This window comes from Electrophorus electricus, chromosome 18, assembly GCF_041902795.1.
Source record: "Electrophorus electricus isolate QZ-2024a chromosome 18, ASM4190279v1, whole genome shotgun sequence".
NCBI lineage: Eukaryota > Metazoa > Chordata > Actinopteri > Gymnotiformes > Gymnotidae > Electrophorus > Electrophorus electricus.
This window is the reverse complement of record NC_137514.1, coordinates 16,048,531-16,067,439: the sequence shown is the minus strand read 5'-3', so window position 1 is coordinate 16,067,439 and position 18,909 is coordinate 16,048,531. Positions and strand designations below refer to the sequence as shown.

The 18,909-nt window shown below is 38.2% G+C and overlaps 2 protein-coding genes across 7 annotated transcripts; one reads left to right on the top strand and one right to left on the bottom strand.

The window, feature by feature from the left end:
* Window positions 1–1,659: 1,659 nt before the first annotated feature.
* On the top strand, window positions 1,660–7,570 carry LOC113587232 (beta-1,4-galactosyltransferase galt-1-like). Of its 3 annotated transcripts, XM_035535032.2 has the most exons (3): window positions 1,660–1,864; window positions 5,917–6,038; window positions 6,166–7,569. In XM_035535032.2, exons 2-3 carry the CDS (start codon window positions 6,031–6,033, stop codon window positions 7,253–7,255), a joined length of 1,098 nt encoding a protein of 365 aa, XP_035390925.1. In that variant the 5' UTR covers window positions 1,660–1,864; window positions 5,917–6,030; the 3' UTR covers window positions 7,256–7,569. The 3 variants fall into 3 exon arrangements, with proteins under 3 accessions (XP_035390925.1, XP_035390924.1, XP_081557379.1); XM_035535031.2 differs by having other exon boundaries at window positions 5,917–7,568; XM_081701253.1 differs by lacking the exon at window positions 1,660–1,864 and having other exon boundaries at window positions 5,944–6,038; window positions 6,166–7,570.
* Window positions 7,571–11,350: 3,780 nt separating this feature from the next.
* fastkd2 (FAST kinase domains 2) lies at window positions 11,351–18,743 on the bottom strand. Of its 4 annotated transcripts, none has more exons than XM_027025802.3 (12): window positions 18,651–18,743; window positions 17,102–17,773; window positions 16,882–16,985; window positions 16,672–16,780; window positions 16,399–16,522; window positions 15,711–15,850; window positions 14,205–14,377; window positions 13,758–13,921; window positions 12,869–13,096; window positions 12,519–12,600; window positions 12,162–12,276; window positions 11,351–11,557 (listed from the first exon to the last, which is right to left on the bottom strand). In XM_027025802.3, exons 2-12 carry the CDS (start codon window positions 17,726–17,728, stop codon window positions 11,456–11,458), a joined length of 1,968 nt encoding a protein of 655 aa, XP_026881603.3. In that variant the 5' UTR covers window positions 17,729–17,773; window positions 18,651–18,743; the 3' UTR covers window positions 11,351–11,455. The 4 variants fall into 4 exon arrangements, 3 of the variants coding, with proteins under 3 accessions (XP_026881603.3, XP_026881605.3, XP_026881604.3); XM_027025804.3 differs by having other exon boundaries at window positions 12,869–12,994; XR_014118324.1 differs by having other exon boundaries at window positions 11,474–11,557; window positions 12,496–12,600.
* Between the last annotated feature and the right edge of the window lie 166 nt (window positions 18,744–18,909).

The following is an 18,909-nucleotide window of genomic DNA, read 5'->3' as shown; positions in this document are numbered from 1 at the left end:
CATGAAAGAGACAGACTCGAGAAGGAAAACTGGAGAGGGTGTGTAAAAACACAAACACCCTCGCAGACAAGAAATGAGGTGTAGCACAAGGGCTCACAGACCACAATACCTGAAGTTACCAACTAGGAGCTCAGCTCAGAACTTTGGCAAAAACCCAACACTGAACGATTGGATCACTGGGCTTATATAAGGTCTAGCCCAGCTGTTGGGTGTTAAGCCTGATTAGTGGTGTGCCTGACTCTAGGCCTCCCTCTGGTGGCCAGAGGGGACCTCAGCCTGGCACCAACCCTTACAAATATAAGCCAAAGAAGCTTGATGGGTTGATGGAAATTTAATAGCAAACATAAAAAATTCAACCTTATCAACTAAATTAGTAATTTGACTGCACAAGGTAAAGTGTTTAGATAATCTGCTATACGTTATTGGGAATGGTTCAAAATTAATGTGACAATGATTGCAATCAAAGTTGGTAAGGAACTTGCTGTGGAAAGGAGAAAAAACTGAAGATAGTTAAGAAAATACATATGTGAGAAACCAGATTTGAATGTGATTGAAAAACTACAGCTAAATTCTATAAAATATCATTTAGATGAGTAATAGGTAATTAAAGCACAGGGGCTGTTTGTCTGATCAAAGGCAAAATGACTTGAAAATGGAGTAAAAATTCTGCTTATCTTTTTAGTCTTGATAAACAGACAATGTTAAAAATCAATCCAAAATCTGTCAGTAAATTGTCTCATAACAAATGATGAAAAAGAGATAGAGCAAGAAATCTAACTTTTATAAACACCCTTATATGTCACAATTCTCTGAGGCCAAATGCGATTTATTTTTTGACTATATAATAGACAATATTTCAAAAATTGATGATGATTTCAAGACAATTACTGAAGACAACATCATTGCACATTTTATGCTAGCCACTTACATAAGAGCAACATTATTAAGGACTCAACCCACCCAGGTCATAGACTGTTTGTCCTCCTCCCACCAGGCAAAACATACAAGACCATCAGGACACACACTAATAGACTGAGTTACAACTTCTTCCCCAGAGCTGTAGCCTCCATTACACCCCACCCCACACTTACCCAAAGCTGCTAAAGACTGAGGACAGAAAACAACGTATCTCACTCACTCCCCTTTCCCCAAGTTATGGCTAACACACTGACACTTTACATCCAGACATATTTACTGGTTCAGGGACAATCCAAAAGCATAGCTCAAAACCAGACCAAGGTCAAAACCAACACCATAAGATTACCAGTGCAAAATGACACCCAAAGAGAAGCCAAAACAGTCCAAAAACAAAAGCAGAAAGAGCAGACCAGAAAACCACAAAATACAAAAGGGTAAATCTGTTTTATTTGTAATTGAATTAACTGCCCAATGAATTCACTGACTTGGATATTTTAATTGAACACAAACATGTGCTCTTGGCTAAAATGTGAGGAACATGTAATTATTTCATGATTAATATAATTATTCATTCCTATACAAATGTCAAGGTTTGCTATTCATGCTCAAATGATGATTCCTTTCCATACCACTGTGGTCACCTTTTTCCTCATTGTTTGTTTTGTTTCCATTGTGTTTAGTGTGATCCAACATCATTGGGAAATACAGAATCAACACATTTCACCCCTGCCCTAACTTGCCTGGTCCACTGTTTCAGTTTGTCATTCATTCCAGGCACACCTAAAAGCAGTGGTAGTCACACGCAGCAGTGCCTCTGTGTGAGTTAACTATATAATACAGTTAAAAATGTTTTGCCTTTAGTATCATGGTTTGGTAAAATTTTAAAAGGATTCCTAGAGGAATTTGTGGACGTTTTGCCTGAAGACTTATATACTGATATAAAAAGGTAAAACTCTCGGCTTTTTTAAATTGCTAATATTGTTTCATAAGTGACTTACATTTATTTAATACCAGGGTGGATTTTATACCTCCTCCAGTACTTTGCCAAGTTAATTATATTTAATTTAATTTGAAAATTGATTCTATAGATCCTCCCATGGCATTATTTTAAACCCTCATCATAATGAGGAGTTTACTGGTATTTTCTTCTGAAGGTGACACTTCCAGATAATTAAAATCGTGCTATAAATTCTTGCATACATTTTCGTCAACAATGTAAAATGTCATTTTTTGGCACCATGTACACCATAATATAACAAAGGGCTTATATATTTGTGACATTTTCTTGAAGCCAGGAGACAGGAGTGAGCTGCAAGAAATAGACAGACACAAGTAGCATAGCATGCTTTAAGTAGCATAGCTGAGAGAGTGATTCAAGCAGGCTTACAGGGACCATCAATGCAAAGCACTGGACTCAGACACCTGTGGGGATTAAATGAGAAAAATGAGAAAGCAGGATGTGTGCAATGAATTGATGTTTTAGAATGTGGAAAATTTAGTGACGATTAGTGCGATTTGTGTTAGCAATGGTATAATGACCAGTATAATCATGAAATGAAACATGAAATGGCTTCTACAGGCAAAAGTCAGTGTTTAGTGTGACTTTCCTTAGCACTAAGCACATCCTGAACCCTTTTGGGCAGACTGTCCTGAAATTCTGAACCAGTTCCATTCAGGTTCCATTTCATTTAATTTTAAGAGCTAATTTTCCTGCTATTACTCAGATGTAAGGGAAGGTCACACTAAAAACTTGTCAATGTAGCCTATTGAAACATGGGCTCAAACCAAGGTCAGATAGGTAATGACACCAACAGCTTCCTGGGTGAGCAACCACACTCTAATGATAGTGGGTCCTGTGTGTGAAACAATTATTGTTTTATCAAATATCTAAGTAGCCTCGCTTTACTTTGATGACAACTTTGCATGTCCTTGGTGATCATTAACCAGGTTCATGAGGCCCCTATGAAATCTTCAACAATTTCAGATATTTGTAGGGTGAAAACTCTTTGTATAGTGGGCATTTAAAATGTATTTAAATGTTTAATTCTATTATTATTATTTTAATTTTGTGTGTATGTATATATATATATATATATATATATATATATATATATATATATATATATATATATATATATATATATATATATATAAAAGCAACTTTTTACAACTTTTAACTTGTACTGTATAGTGTGCTTGTTATACCATTTTGTTGACATTTCTGATCAACAGTAGGCTTGTAACAGAACATGTAATGAGGTTGCAAGTACAGTTAATCATTTTAATCAGGTAATCCAATAACGGAAGCTGTAAGAACAGTCCCAGGTCAAACAATGCATAGACAATAGGCATATCCATAAGTGCGTGTCTGGGGATTGTGAAGAACCACAAACCTCAATAGCACCATTATGACTAATAATACCCAAGAAAAAAAGACAGGTGATGATAATCAGGATGAGGACAATCTAACAAAACAACCACCCAACCACCAGAGGGGAAGATTTATTATATTACAGTACCACTTATATATTATATACCACTTAGAGCACTTACATTCTGTATCCAGAAGTACAATTACACTGTACTGTGGAGTAAATCAAACCAATTTTGGTTTACCTAATGTGCTCACATTTTATTTTTTTTTACTAAATATCAAGCTAGAATGTTAGAAGTAAAATTTGTCACTAGTCTTCCAGTACTGCATTAGAGAGGAATTTCTTTGCTACCTGCTACTTTCTTTGTCTGAATCTCCTACAGACATAGGGGCTAAATGCAGATTATTCAAGAAAAACCTGAATAGGTGTGTAGGAAACTGAGAGCTCCTAGGAAACGTAGCATACATATATAAAGTGTGTCCAAAGTCCTGTAAATGAATCAGGAATATATATATATAAAAGCAACTTTTTACAACTTTTAACTTGTACTGTATAGTGTGCTTGTTATACCATTTTGTTGACATTTCTGATCAACAGTAGGCTTGTAACAGAACATGTAATGAGGTTGCAAGTACAGTTAATCATTTTAATCAGGTAATCCAATAACGGAAGCTGTAAGAACAGTCCCAGGTCAAACAATGCATAGACAATAGGCATATCCATAAGTGCGTGTCTGGGGATTGTGAAGAACCACAAACCTCAATAGCACCATTATGACTAATAATACCCAAGAAAAAAAGACAGGTGATGATAATCAGGGTGAGGATAATCTAACAAAATAACCACCCAACCACCAGAGGGGAAGACTGGGGCAAGATTAACGCTACACTGAACACTAATAACCGGTCACCGTTACTGCTGTGGACATTTTTTGATGAGTTGATTGCCTTCAGGACATACACATGAACCAGTACAACTGGTCTAGGCTACTTTCTGTGGGTAAAATGTGTCAATACTGCTGCTGCCTAAGTTTTGTTTGTTGCATTGTGTGAACTAAGTTCTTTATTGCCTAAGATTGAGCTTCACCACCCGTCCTGTTTCCCATGTGTGCCCTTTCAGAGACTCTACCGGGGTTTGGGGCACATTGGGAAAAAAATGTACCTGAAGTTCTAATAATTTTTTAGGATCTTTGTCAGTCACAGTCCCTTGGACTCGTCCTAACCCTTCACCCATACGGCGTCACTGTGCCTCCTCAAAAACAGATGGATGCATGATGACCCTGATCAAAACCTGTGTAAACTATAAACTAATTTAACATGTAGATTTCAGTTTGAATGATTTCAGTGTGTATGATGAGCAAAACATAAATAGGGAAATAAACAGATCATTTATTAAAAGAATTATAATAATTTAACAATTCGTATACGTAATCGTATAATTAATTACAATGAAATTAATAAATAATAATCAAGCAGTCTAAATTAAGCCAAAGCAGTTTATAGAAGCATGTCATAACAAAAAAACAAACAAAGCAAACAAAAAAAATAGGTGCACAGTTTTAAGTTTCATTTTAAAAGGTTGCAAGTGAAGTAGGGAGTTTAAAGAATTAGACATTATGGAGATTATGGTAAAAATAAAGGTATGCATAATGAAAAATATAAAGGTGTAGTAGGACTATGTTTATGGCAGTGTGATTTATTACTTTATGTGAAGTCATATTTATACACTAACAGGATTAATCGTGGGATTGGCAAGTGGTACAATAAAAAGAGAATTCTTTAGTTTCTTTCTATATGAGACACGAGGATGAAAAGGTGTTTACAAGTAAGAGAAGACTGAAACAGACAGATAAGCACCTGCAGGATAGTCAGGGCAATTCAAGACAATATATAACTTATTATTTAGAAACAATTTATGCACTACTTGTTTATACAGTAATATTAAGTGTTATTTTTTAAGATTTATTATATTACAGTACCACTTATATATTATATACCACTTAGAGCACTTACATTCTGTATCCAGAAGTACAATTACACTGTATTGTGGAGTAAATCAAACCAATTTTGGTTTACCTAATGTGCTCGCATTTTATTTTTTTACTAAATATCAAGCTAGAATGTTAGAAGTAAAATTTGTCACTAGTCTTCCAGTACTGCATTAGAGAGGAATTTCTTTGCTACCTGCTACTTTCTTTGTCTGAATCTCCTACAGACATAGGGGCTAAATGCAGATTATTCAAGAAAAACCTGAATAGGTGTGTAGGAAACTGAGAGCTCCTAGGAAACGTAGCATACATATATAAAGTGTGTCCAAAGTCCTGTAAATGAACAAATTACCTTGTGATAAGTTCTCCTGTTATGCTGTTAAATCGGTAGTTCTAGTGTTGTGTAAAGCTTTACCCTCTCCAGTCAGGTGTTAGTTGTAAACATTACAAAATGGGTATAATGTGATCTCTGTTTGAACTTTCCTATTAAACCCAATATGAAAAGCTTTAAATATCTAAATATCTTAAAAATAACTTGTGTGAAAGGAGATCCCAGTGATGTGTATATTTGGAAAAAAACAAAACTGCTTGTGCTAATGCAAATACATAATATTTTGTTGTTTTTTTATTCTACAGGTGTCACACTGTGCAGTGGATTAAAATGGAAAAGACAAATGTCAAGCTGTTTGTTTTCCTTTTTCTTTTTGTGATTGTAAGCTTTATCCTGGTTCAAAACTTTGGTGGATATATATGTACAGGTGCACTTATTTACAGATATCCTATGTTGAGTAGTTCTCAATCAAAGAAAGTTTTTTTCACAAAAAATTCCATAACATCCATTAAACATTCAGAACATTTTATGGTGTCTGCATTCACTGATCACAGAATCAATGAGGCCATTCGAGTTATCAGCATAATCAAAAGGGACAATCTGCAGCCTCTTTACTGCATCTTCTGTAATGATGACCATGACTGCCAGACTGCTGAGGCCGAAGTCCAGATACACAGTGACCATTTTGGCTTTCCATTTGCAGCTTCAGATATGCTGTGTCATGGCGTGCACACTCAAATTTCAACACAAGTGGCCATTTCAACCAGTGCAAACATCTCAAATATTCACACTGAAGATCTCTTGCCCATAAAGAATAAAGTGACCCATAAATCATTTAAGTTCAATTTCACTGTCTGTATCTCCAACCTTTTTGAAGGCTACAATAATGTTCTGCAATTTGTACAAACAGTGGAAATGTACAAACTTCTAGGTGTGCAACATATAGTGATCTACAACACGAGCTGTGGTCCTGACCTGGAGAAACTCTTACAGCATTATAAGAGGGAAGGAATAGTAGAGATTGTTTCATGGCCTATTGATAAATTCCTTAACCCATCTAAAGGATGGAACTTTGTGGAACATGGTGGAGACCTCCACTATTATGGCCAGTTGGTAACTCTTAATGAGTGTATCTATAGAAACATGTATCAGTCCAAATATGTTCTTCTGAATGACATTGATGAGATCATCATGCCTTATAAGCATGCTAACCTTCCATTACTGATGGAGGATCTTCAACAAGAGCACATAACTGTGGGTGTATTTCTTATTGAGAATCACATTTTCCCCAAGACACAGTGTGAAGAGACTCGTCGATTCAGTCGACCAGAATGGAGAAATATTTCTGGCATCAATATTATGGAACACATTTATAGAGAACCAGATAGAAAAGATGTCTTTAACCCCAGAAAAATGATCATCAACCCAAGGAGTGTAGTACAAACATCAGTACACTCAACCCTGGCACAATATGGAGATGTGTATTATGTACCTTTTGATGTGTGTCGAATTGTTCATGTGAGAACACCACTACAGGGACATCTTACCAAAGAGCAACTGTTTGTTGATACAAGGGTGTGGGACTTTGAGGCAGAACTGATATCAAATGTTAATAAAACTCTACAGGCTTCTGATTTGATATAAATTACAGATTAATACGACCTTCACTGTAATGCTTCTTTGACTTCTGTGGTATTATCTTTGTCATAAATGTAGGTAAATGTCTAGAATTAAAAATATGCACAATTCTGATTTAGCAACATTCATATACAGCATGTTTTGTGAACACTAAGTGTGAGTTTTATCCTTTACTGTCAACCTTCCTGCTACCTCACATATATACTCCATCCTCCCAAAACCTCAAGCAGGCTGCGACGGAAATGTAAACGAAATTTTTTTTTTTTTTTTTTTGTATATTCATTGCCTTCTCCTGTTAGTACTAGAGACAATGTTACACCACCATAAAATTCCTCACTGATGTCAAGGCCAGATATCAGTCATTTCAGCCAGTATTTTCTTTAATACATATTAGTCACTAAGTAGTTGTTTAGGCAGCAGGGAGGGAGCAAGACATGAGTGTAAGTGAGGTGACTATTTTTCATAACAAAAAACAAATGAGCCCAGCACTGGGTGTTCAGCATTCCGTGACAGTAACAGAATAAATTTTAGGGATCTTTTGTTGTTCTTGTATTTATAAACATTACAGTCATAGAGCTCCCATTTATTATTATGATAAATATGTATTTATAACATTTGCATTTATGGCATTTGGCAGATGCTGTTATCCAGAACTAGAATACTGTTGAAATACAGGGATCAGTGCTGATGGCTAGAAGTGCAAAACACATATAAGCTCGATAAGTGCAATAACAAACAATACTCTACAATAAGTACTAGAGTTTCAGTTACTCGACATAGGTGCAGTCAGTTTATATGAGTTTACACTGAATGTGCATAGCGATGGGGAGCCTGTGTAACTGATATAGAATAGGGGTGATGAGGGCTGATTTTCAAACATCTAGGAGAATTCTTGTGGCTGAATTTTGAACTTGAACTTTTGGATGCCAATGAAGAGAGTTGCAATAATCAAGATAGGAAGTGATGAAAACGTTAACCAGAGTTGCAGTGTCTTTTTTGGAGAGCACGGGCCTAAGTGATATTGCGGAGATGGAAAAAAAAAAAAAAAAAGGTATTTTTAACCAGTTACTTGATGTGGGGTTCAAAAGAGAGTGAGGAGTCAAAAAGTACATCAAGGTTCCTAACTGCAGATTAGGATTTGACCAAGATGCTGTCCAGATTTAATTTAAAATCAGAAAATAATGGATTTAGAACCAATAAGTAGAACTTCTGTTTTGTCAGGCTTTAGTTTTAAGAGGTTTATGTTCATCCACTGTTTGAGATCTTGGATACAAGCAGGAAGTGTTAAGATAGTGTTAAGCCTTGGCATGTCATCAGCATAACAGTGGAACTGGGGACCATTTGGGGAAATGGGGACCATGTCTGTAGATAATCTGACCAAGGGGTAGCATATAGATAATGAATAGGAGAAGGCCAAGGACTGATCCCTGGGGAACACCTTAAGTGATGGTATCAGTGTGTCTACCAAAGATGACAAAATATGATCTATAAGAAATATAGGAGGTGAGCAATTCAAGAACCATATTAATAATATCAATGTTTGACAAGTGGGTGATGAGTATGCTAGGGTAATTGTGTCCAAAGTGGCACTTAAGTCTAGAAGGAGATGAATACTCAGGTCACCAGAATCAGTAGAGAGAAGAAGATCATTGAGAACACGTATGTGAGCTGTCCCAGTGCTGTGAATAGGGTGGAAGCCAGTCTGCATAGGTTTGAATAGAGCCAGAGTATCTGAAAGACTGCAGTTGAGAGGCTACAACATTTTCTAATACCTTGGCTCAAAAGGGGAGATGGGAAATGTGCTGGTAATTATCAAGAAGTGCAGCATCTAGTCCAAGTTTTTTTTAAGAATGGGAGTGATAGCTAAGGTTTTGAGAACTGAAGGAACATAACCTGAAGTAAGCGATGCATTAAAGAGATGACAGATGAGAGCAGAAATAGCAGAACAACACTTGTTAAGAAAATGAGTGGGGCCAGGATCAAGTTGGCAGCTGTCTACCTGCTACCTGCTAGAGCTATTTTTGTTATATGCTCAGAAGTTATGGAAGGTTGGGTGAGAGAGGAGGCAGAAAATTGTTCAGTAGCAGGAGTGAGAAGGGGGTCCCAGTAATTTGATGTATGGACAGCAGAGGAAAAATACTGGTTAATTTCCTTATTTTTTCTGTAAAGAAATGAAGAAAACCACAGAGTACCAGAAGGAGCAAATGATGAAGACGTTGTTTTGGGCTTATGTCCAGGACCATTAATAACAGAACAGAAAAGTGTGAACGGGCAGTATTCAGAGCAGACCTATAATTGAGCATGTGGTCAGAATAGATTACTTTAAAGAACATTAAGGCCAGTTTTCTTATAGAAGCGCTCAAGGTGCCGACCTGTGGTTTTCAAGGCGTGCAGCTCGGGTAAATTATGGAGACGAACGTCCAGAGGAATCCTGCCTAAACTTGAGATGTGCTTCCTGTTCAAGTAGACCAGAGCTTGACTCATTATATATGATGTGAGAGAATATGATCAGGAGAGGATAGTTTTGAAACTGACATTAGAGGAGAGGACCGGAGATGAAAAGAGAGAGGGTCAACATCTTTAATATTACAGAAAGAAATGATAGATTTGGTGCATGACTGAGTCACTGGGATGCTAGCAGTGGCTTCAATAAGTTTGTGATCAGAGATACCAACTAGTGATCCAGTAACAGAAGTAATATCTAGACCAGAGTAGCAGATTAGATCTAGTGTGTGACCATGGGAGTGGGTAGGAAAATCGACTTGCTGTGTCAGAGAAAAATAGTCAAGCACAGATAGTAACTCAGCTGAAAATTAACAGTGTCCAAATGGACATTAAAACCACATAGAACACATAGAACTGGAGTAAGAAGTTCAATGATTTCTGACAAAAAGTCTGATGATTTTTTTGGATGGTTGTTAGATCAACAAAAACAAGGGTGAAGAGCCAGTTAGTTTCAACACCAAATATTCAAATGAGGATACCTCATGAAAAGTACAGACAGACACATTAAGAGTGGCCAGCAGCCAGACCACCACCTATTTTCTGGGTTCTTGGCTTAGCCAGATAATTAAATGAAATTAAGATGTAGGTGGTCCCCAGATTGCTGCCCAGTCTCAATGAGAAAAAATAAATCAAATTTGTTTTGAATAATGAGATCGTGGCATATGGAAGCTTTATCCATAAGGAAGCAACAGTTAAGCAATGCAAAGTTATGTTTACTTATTTACATTAACTTTGTTCTGCTTGGCTTCCTTGTTTTGCCCCTCGTTTGTTTCCCTTTAATTTGTACCACCTGTTCCTTGTAAGCCCTCATTAGTCTATGAATCTATACCCTGTATTTACTGTCTAAGTTTGCTGTAGATTGTTATCCTAGCCTCTGTTGTGTTCACATTACATTGTTGCTGGTGCAAACCTCTGATCGTGTAAGTCTTGTTTTTCATTGTAGTCTGCTTCCCTTTTCTGTTTCCATGTATTTTTGTTTCTTGTTTACAATGTTTCCCAGAACTGTTTGTGTTGGCTGTGATCCTAACTATAATTTTGGAATTGCCCCTGTGACTGGGACTGTCACTTAGGAAGGTTAAACAGGTGCTCTGGCTGCTATTTGGTTTGGTGGTCAGAGCTCATGTCTGCTTCCTGTCAGCCCTGGGTTTGAGCCCTGTGTAGGGTGGCTGCCTTTGTTACAGTCTGTAATAAATCTCACTCCTCTAAGCATGTGTCTGCCTTGTAATTGCTCCAAGGCACAGGAGTGCACCCATGCATTTGTGGAGCAGAATTTAGTTGGTGGATTAAATACAGGCATTTAAAAAGCAGACTGGGGTCAGAATTCTGTGTATTTAATCTTGCTTTTAATATGATCTATTTCTTCATTAAATGTATGGATTCTTTGAACGTAGCTGCTAACGGTTTGTCTCATAATTCTCCTGTTGCATTTAAAGAGAGTAGATTGCACTGACCTTAAGTAGTGGCTGTAATTTCTGTTAGGATTAAAGTTCAGTTGGAACCCTTTAGGAATGTCTCTCAAACATTTTCAAAAAAAAAGATGACATGATTGGTAAGTCTTGTCTGTTCAGTCATGGTGAACAGCTTAATACACAATGATGAAATGTTAAGAATCAAAGTTTTATTGATACAAGTTCAAAAGCTGATACATGATTTGCATATGTGCTTGGCAAAGATATCTAATCCACTTCAGTCCACTTTCATCTAATCTTCTGTTCTTGAACTTTCTTGGTGCAGGAAGATTAAGTTCTTCAGCACCTTAATCCTATCCTGGTTGGTGCAGGTTTCCAGTTCATGGATTGGCACCTAGTGGGAAGAGGCAGAGGAACTGTTTTTAAAAAGAACTGTGTCATGACACATGTACAACCTATCAGGGTTTCTGACAGATTTTCAGATTCACAAACCCTAATAAGCACTACCATGAATATCTCTTATAATCAAGTTAAATTATACCTATGATGACATTTGTCTAGGCTACATTGACTTCTCATAATTAACAGTAAGGTTTTTGCCCAGAAACTGGCAGAAGTCTTAAAAGAAGGGTCAACACTGTAAATATCAGTCTTCATTACATCCAGTTTAAGCAAAAAGTTATAAAAACCTATGAAATGCTTATCATTGTACTTCACTATACCATATAAACATCTGACAAAAAAAAACTGAGCCAGTAAACTTTGTGAAAACCAAAATTTGTGCTAGTCTCAAAACTTTATATGTATACAGCCACAACTGTACATACACCCACCAAAAAATAAAAATCCCACCGCTTCAGAAACTCAGTCCTTTGTGTTTTTCCTGAGCTGCTTGTTTCTACTTTAGTGTAGCCTGTCCTTAGTGTTTATAACCAATAGGCCTTTTAGAGTAAGGTGATGCAACCAAGGACATGCATTGTACTGTGGGAAAGGCTCACCAGAACAGGTTCATAACCCAGTATCTGGAGGTGACGTATTTTTATGGCCAGGCTACTGCGAGGATGGGTCGTACCAAAGCAAAAAGATGATGGGGTAGCAGAGAGCACTGCAATCCTGGAATGATAAAAACTGACTATAGCACATTCTACTTTAGTTAGGATAAGTCACGGTAAGCATATCTATTCTACACAAATGAAATTGCCACATTGCATAATAAATTATTATTACAATAATTAGTAATAGTAGTAGTAATATTTATAATAATAATACTCATTATATATTGCATTCCATTTATGTGTTAATTCATTTACAGTCATAATTAACATTATGTACTTTATGGCCACTGGTGAAGCTACCTCTGGGGTTTTTCAGAGGTTCTGGGGTGTTTAGAAGGGCTACAGACATCCTTTGCTTCTGGAGACAAAGTGATCACACAGTCTGGAACAGAACCAAGCCCAAAATTCCACCTGTCAATACTGAATCACGACATAATTTTGGGGCTATCTAGAATCTATAAACTCCTGACTAAATCAGGTCATTTGCAAGTGATCATGAAAAAATAGACCTTAACTCACAGAATGAATAAAACTTTTTATATTTTTATTTTAAGGTAATTGTCAAAACAATGTTGCTAGTTTAAATAAAAATGTTGGAAACATTGGTTGCACAGTAAGTCTGTGCTAGCATGAAGATCAGAGAACCTTACCAATGAAATACACTCCCTCCACGACAACCGAGTCCTTCACAGCAGTCTCCCCTACCAGGCTCTTCAGAGCACTGACCAAGCCTGGGTTGACAGGGCGCTGGTGTGGGAACAGGACGCTGTGGAGGTCTGGCAGAGGAGCAAGCATAGGAAGGAGAGCAGGCCTGTCCAGCCGCAAGCACAGACCGAGCATGTACAGCTTCCTTTCTGCTTGTGCAGTATATGGCCTACCTACAGATTATAACATAGACCATTATAACCCCTTATAACCTTCCTACCTACGGGTTATAACAGAGGTCGTTATAACCCCTTATAACCTTCCTACCTACGGGTTATAACAGAGGATCGTTATAACCCCTTATAACCTTCCTACCTACGGGTTATAACAGAGGTCGTTATAACCCTCAACCTATGGGTTGAGGCCATTAGCAGCATGGTTCAAGATTAATGGACCTACAAAAAGTAAATGTTGCATTTGTGAGATCCAGGATGGGGGATCCACTTTAAATTACAAGGCTAAGGGAGCAAGATGGTATTGTTACACAGAACAGCAGCTAACATTGCTCCAACATGCCATGTGTGACTGGTAGTACTTGACTTACAGCAAGGAATTGTCTCATTTTGGTAGAGGTGGATTTATGGCCAGGGCTAACATATGCTGCCTTGCTTTGAGACTGAATGATGGGTCTCACGACCAATCAGAACCCGCAATATCTTTCTAAATTACAAAAAAGCATCTGAACAAACTGACAGGAGATAAACCAATAAACATTAAATAAATGTCTACAAATATATAAGGGTATAATTAACCAGGAGAAGACAGGAGAACAGATGAGGCAGACGAGAGAAAAAAAAAAAGAAAAGTCCAGGCACAGTGAGCCAGCATGCTGACCTCTCTGAAGCAGCTCCCCCAGATGCTGCTCCTGAAGCAACTCTTGCAGTGGAGCCTGAGGGAAGTGGCCGAGCACGCTGAGGCAGCTGACAGCTTTCAGCAAGTCCAAGCTGCTCATTTTGGGGAGGTAGGACTCGAGCACACGGGTCATGTTAGCCAAGAACCTGAATGTAGAGAGAGAGAGAGAGAGCAGGAACTCAAAGGCAGAATTAGTGCTGTGGATGCCTTAACTGATCTAGAAGCAGAGCTGCACAATATGAACAAATCACCGGTTTATTAGACACTTGCACCTACAGTCAGTGGTCACATATATAGCTACACATTTTACTGGTGCATTTGGCAAGTTTAAAATAATAATAAGACAGAGTTGCATAGAGTGTCAAAGGCACTGCATTACTATCTAGTACAAAGTTGTGTAAAAGGTCTGCATCGATAGGTCTAGCCTACTCTTGCTGATTGCCTTTCAGATCGTGGTTGAGAGATGAGTAGGCCTTCAGGATGCTGAGAAGGTCTCTGAATGAAAGGCTATCTGGATTCAGGATTACTTTCCCAGCAAATGCGTCTAACAGGGCGACGGGGTAGAACCCAAGTCCCTCAAACTCCAACAGGAAGAAGATCACCTGCAAACCATTATCATGGGGTGTTGTGAACAACTGTGTCTTTAAAGTAGTCATAATTTTCCCCTTACACTAAATGTACATAATCAGCCAAGATCTGACTGAACTGTATGTGCAAGCTTTGCTTTTATAGTTTTTTACTGGAACTATGAGGCTAAATTAGTAAAGAAGGAAGCAAAGTTCATAATAGACTTGCCTATGTGATTTATGACTCTGTAACAGGGCTCGAACCCACGTCAGATAGTTAATAACACCAACACTCTACTGGGTGAGCTACCACACATTAATGATGGTGAGCCGGTGTGCAAAACAGTTAGATCTTAGAATCGGTAAAACAAGAGAAGGAAAAAAAAACAAAGGTGGGGAGTCAAACCCCGGCTGTTTCGTTGCGAGGCAAATGAGCACCCGCGAAACTGTGGCGGCCATTAAACAACCTGCACATACATCACGCTTAAAAGGAATGGAGGACGAAAAAGGGGTGGAAAAAAACACCACACCAAGTGTGGAAAAAAGGGAAAACAAAGGATGCCATGGGAAGAATAGCAGCCCCAACGCAGTGGGGAAAAACAAACTCTAAAACTTACCAAACAAAACCAGAAAACAGGGAGGTGCTTTAGTGACTAAGGGAAGCCTTGAGAGAGAGAGAGAGAGAGAGAGAGAGAGATAGACTTGAGAGGGAAAACTGGAGAAGGGAGGGGATGTGTAAAAACACAGACACCCTCGAAAAGCAGAAGAGAGGTGTAACACAAGGGCTCACAGAGCTCAATACCCAGAGTTACCAGCTAGGAGCTTGGCTCAACACTTTAGCAAAGACACAGCATGGAGTGACTGGGTCACTGGGCTTATATAGACCTAGCACAACTGTTGGGCATCAAGCCTGATTGGTAGTGTGCCTGACTCGAGGCCTCTCCCTGGTGGCCAGAGGGGGGCTCGTCCTGGCACAGACATGTTATGACATACTGTCAACTCAACGAGACAAGATATGCTGCATAGCTGAAAATGATAGCAGCAGGTATCCGGAAATAGGAACTTTCTCTGTACTGGTATAGAAACAAAAAGCTCAGACCAATGGTGTTGAAACTAGTGGAGGTTTCAAAAGTTACCAAATAAGAAAATAGGTTTAAGTATAAGGATAAGTATCCCTACGATAGGTGATTTTACACAGAACTTAATTAGAAATATTCAGTATGGCCTTTATGGTTAAAAACAAAAAACTCAAAACACTCCACTTGAATCTAGCTCATTTTTTAAAATTCAAGTAACCTAGCTTTGTAAAATCATCCAGTAGTACCTCTTCCCTGCCCTATCACCAACTAGAGGGATGGGAACATCTGACCTGTTTGTTGCTCCACATGCTAAGTGTGTTGGCCAAGTAGTCTGAGATGGAGGAGAAGAGAAAAAAGTTCCTGTAGTTCAGCTCACGGCAGGACTTCAGACACGCCAGAAGTCTGGTAAAGGGTACACTGTGCACGTTGTCTGGTGGGGAAAGCATAAGCAGTAACTTCAGCATCTTTCAAGGAACAATAATAGATCTTGCAAAAAAAATAAAATAAATAAATTGGCTCGATATTCTTCTTCTAGGGTTTCATTTAAAAAGGCCATCATAGAAGGTATGTTAACAAAAAAAAAGTTGTGTCAAATGAGCAAAAAAAATAAAAAAATTTGCAGTGATTATTTACATGCTAATCATTAGCATGATTTTATATCTATCTATCTATCTATCTATATATAAATCATACTAATGACTGCAGTATAGTTCACGTTTCGAGAGAAACAGGAGCTCACACACATTTTTTCTTTTTACAAATTTTTTTTTCTCCTGTTCCTTTTAAAACACTTTAAAATTATCATTAAAAATGACAAAATTAAAAATGGTGAATTAAAAACAATTGTACTATACATACATAAAAAGTAGTATGAAGACCACTTTTCTGGACAAGTTTTAAGCTTATAAGCTTGTTGGACTAGATTCAAGCTGGCATGAGCACAAGGTATTTAGGGTAAAGGGTAAATGCTCCATTTACCAGCTATCTTCCTACTGCAGATGTCTAGAAGCGGCTTGGAATTCAAGTGCATGGTGGCCAAGGTGGTCAGCATGTGCAGGGCATTGGGAAGAGTGAACTCGTCTGCCATAGATAGGGCCTTTGCCTGGAGGAAACATGAAGGGCTGATGATTAAAAAAACAGATATCTATGACATATTAATAGCCCTGCAGCTTATTTTCCCAATATTTATGTAAAGGACTTTGTGCACAAATTGTTTGTCTACTATAAAGACCCACAAGACGGTTATCCAACCTCCAGCTTCCGCCTCATGGCTGGCGGAGCATTGTTCCCAAACAATTGCATCAGGGTCTGTAGAAGCATCACATTCTGGATCGTCGGAAGTTGGTCTTCCAACAGCAACCTTAGAACACAGAGAGTATTTTGAAGAACATAGTCACAGCACTCACAGCAATTTCAGCCGTTTGGTAGTTAGACCACTTCGGCTGTTGGAGGCTGTCATACTTCAAACCCTGCTTAAGCGCATCTGTGTTTTTGTCAGTTTCCATCTTTTCCAGGCAGGTGGCAAGGATGCACAGAGACTTCTCATCAAACTGATTCAGCCTTTCCTGTGAAGAGAAAACAGAGCGCACACAACCAATTATGCAATCGCATTTAAGCCAAGCTAGAAAGGCAGTACTGAAATATGAGTCGCTTTTCTGGAAAAAGGATCACAATACGCCACCTGTAGGACACGCAGCAACGTCTGCACAACAAGGCTGCGCTGAGAAACACCTAGCTTGATAGCAGCCAGCAGGGTGTAGGCCAGGTCAATGGCGGACATGTGGGGGGCGTGCACCCTGGCCCTTTGGAACAGACACTGGAAGACCGGGTGCTCGGACATCAGCTTGAGCTCAAATCGCCTCTGCTCACTTGACATCTTTTTGGTTGTATTCCACATCCTTGTCAAGCTCTTGCTGACTTGCCCATGAGTTGGCGTGCATTTCTCCATTAGGTCCAAGACATCGGAAGGGGAGAGACATTCCTGGAGCTTAGTGTGGAAAGGTACATTCGCTTCTGCTTTTCCAGGGGCGTCTTTGTTTCTTCCAGTATGAGCTTGAAACCGAGACTGATTACTAACATGTCCTTCAAAACTTGGTGCCTGCGTTACTCCTTCACAGAAATATCTCACATTGTTAAAAGCATGTCCTTGTAACAGGGACTGTAAATGATGCACCGCACAATCATCTCTACAGCTGTGAATGACAGGCTTAATCTGTGAATGTAGATTGTGCTGTTTCCATGGAGATATAACCCTGCTAAAGATGATGACCCCTCTTACCATCTCTTCACCTGTCTTCAATACATACATGTTGACAATGTAGAAAAGAAAGATGGTTTAACCAAGCAGTGGGACCTAGAAATAAAGAGCAAAAAAGCTTTTCATTTCATCCACATTTCACTTCAAATTAAAATGTATTTGTAGTATTGTAGTATAATGTAGCGGGAGATGCTGTCACATCTGTTTTTGCTCATGATGTCCATAGGAGGCCAAATTAATACAGCTAGAGACATAACTACTTGTATAGATATATTTATTCCAACATAAACATGCCTTTTGACTTTTCCTCAACCTGAAACGGAAAATAATAATCAAACCATTTCAATGCATGAAGCCTCTGTCTCTAGCCTTCAATATCTATTTAGTCCGTACAGTAGTTTAAATAAATATAAGGCACAATTCAGAGGGAAAATTTACAGTGCTATTAAAAAGGGGAAAGCTGGCTACTTAAATTATTGGCGCTGGAACACACAAAACGCTAGCTCGCATTAAAAAAAAATGTTAACGGACATCAGGACATACTTATTTCAAGCTGTGAAAACCGTCAGGTTGCTAGTGCTGGACTGGTAGGCTAACACAGTTTGCATACAACTGTATGTCAAAGTTCCGCAGTTTTGTCGTCTAGTGGCCACAAATCACTCTCTGCCAATGTTACCACGTTTGATGCTGAATTATTCTCTCGTTTCAGCTTGCCCCGTATTTCACTATGTCTATCAGTCTGGTTGTATAATCGAATTTTCAATATTTGTTGACAGTCGTACTAACTATACATCTAGTTAGCGTAAGCTATCTAACCTAAGATAGTTAACTAACTAGATAGCTAGCTAAATAGCAAATATAATAGCTAATATTTAGCTTTGTTGTAGCATTTTCTGAAGTTTAAAACTCACATCATTTTAATGAAAAGCTGAACTTTATTAGCTATAATTCCATATTTTAGGAATAAGCTTACCATTCAGTTATTCAGCCCATTTCATTCACATTTTCAGACTGCAGCCATGATCTGTAGCTCCTACGGTAACTTCCGACTTTGTCTGAATATCAAAAACAGTTCCTTTTGAGAGATTTTAGTGTTCTGTCTTAAAGCTAGTCGATATTTCATATTGTTTGAAATATTTCCATATAACTCTAAGTGTACTTTCATATTAGAAATGTATTGTAGTGATATTAGGAAACTGGTATTTTAAAAATATAACTAGTGCTTCATGGTA

Coding starts and splice junctions, on each gene's coding strand:
- LOC113587232 (XM_035535031.2), top strand. CDS start 5,942: ATGGAAAAGACAAATGTCAAGCTGTTTGTTTTCCTTTTTCTTTTTGTG.
- fastkd2 (XM_027025802.3), bottom strand. CDS start 17,728: ATGTATGTATTGAAGACAGGTGAAGAGATGGTAAGAGGGGTCATCATC. Junction 16,986..17,101: donor CGTTGCTGCGTGTCCTACAG/GTGGCGTATTGT, acceptor TTCTCTTCACAG/GAAAGGCTGAATCAGTTTGA. Junction 12,277..12,518: donor ACCTCTGAAAAACCCCAGAG/GTAGCTTCACCA, acceptor TTATCATTCCAG/GATTGCAGTGCTCTCTGCTA.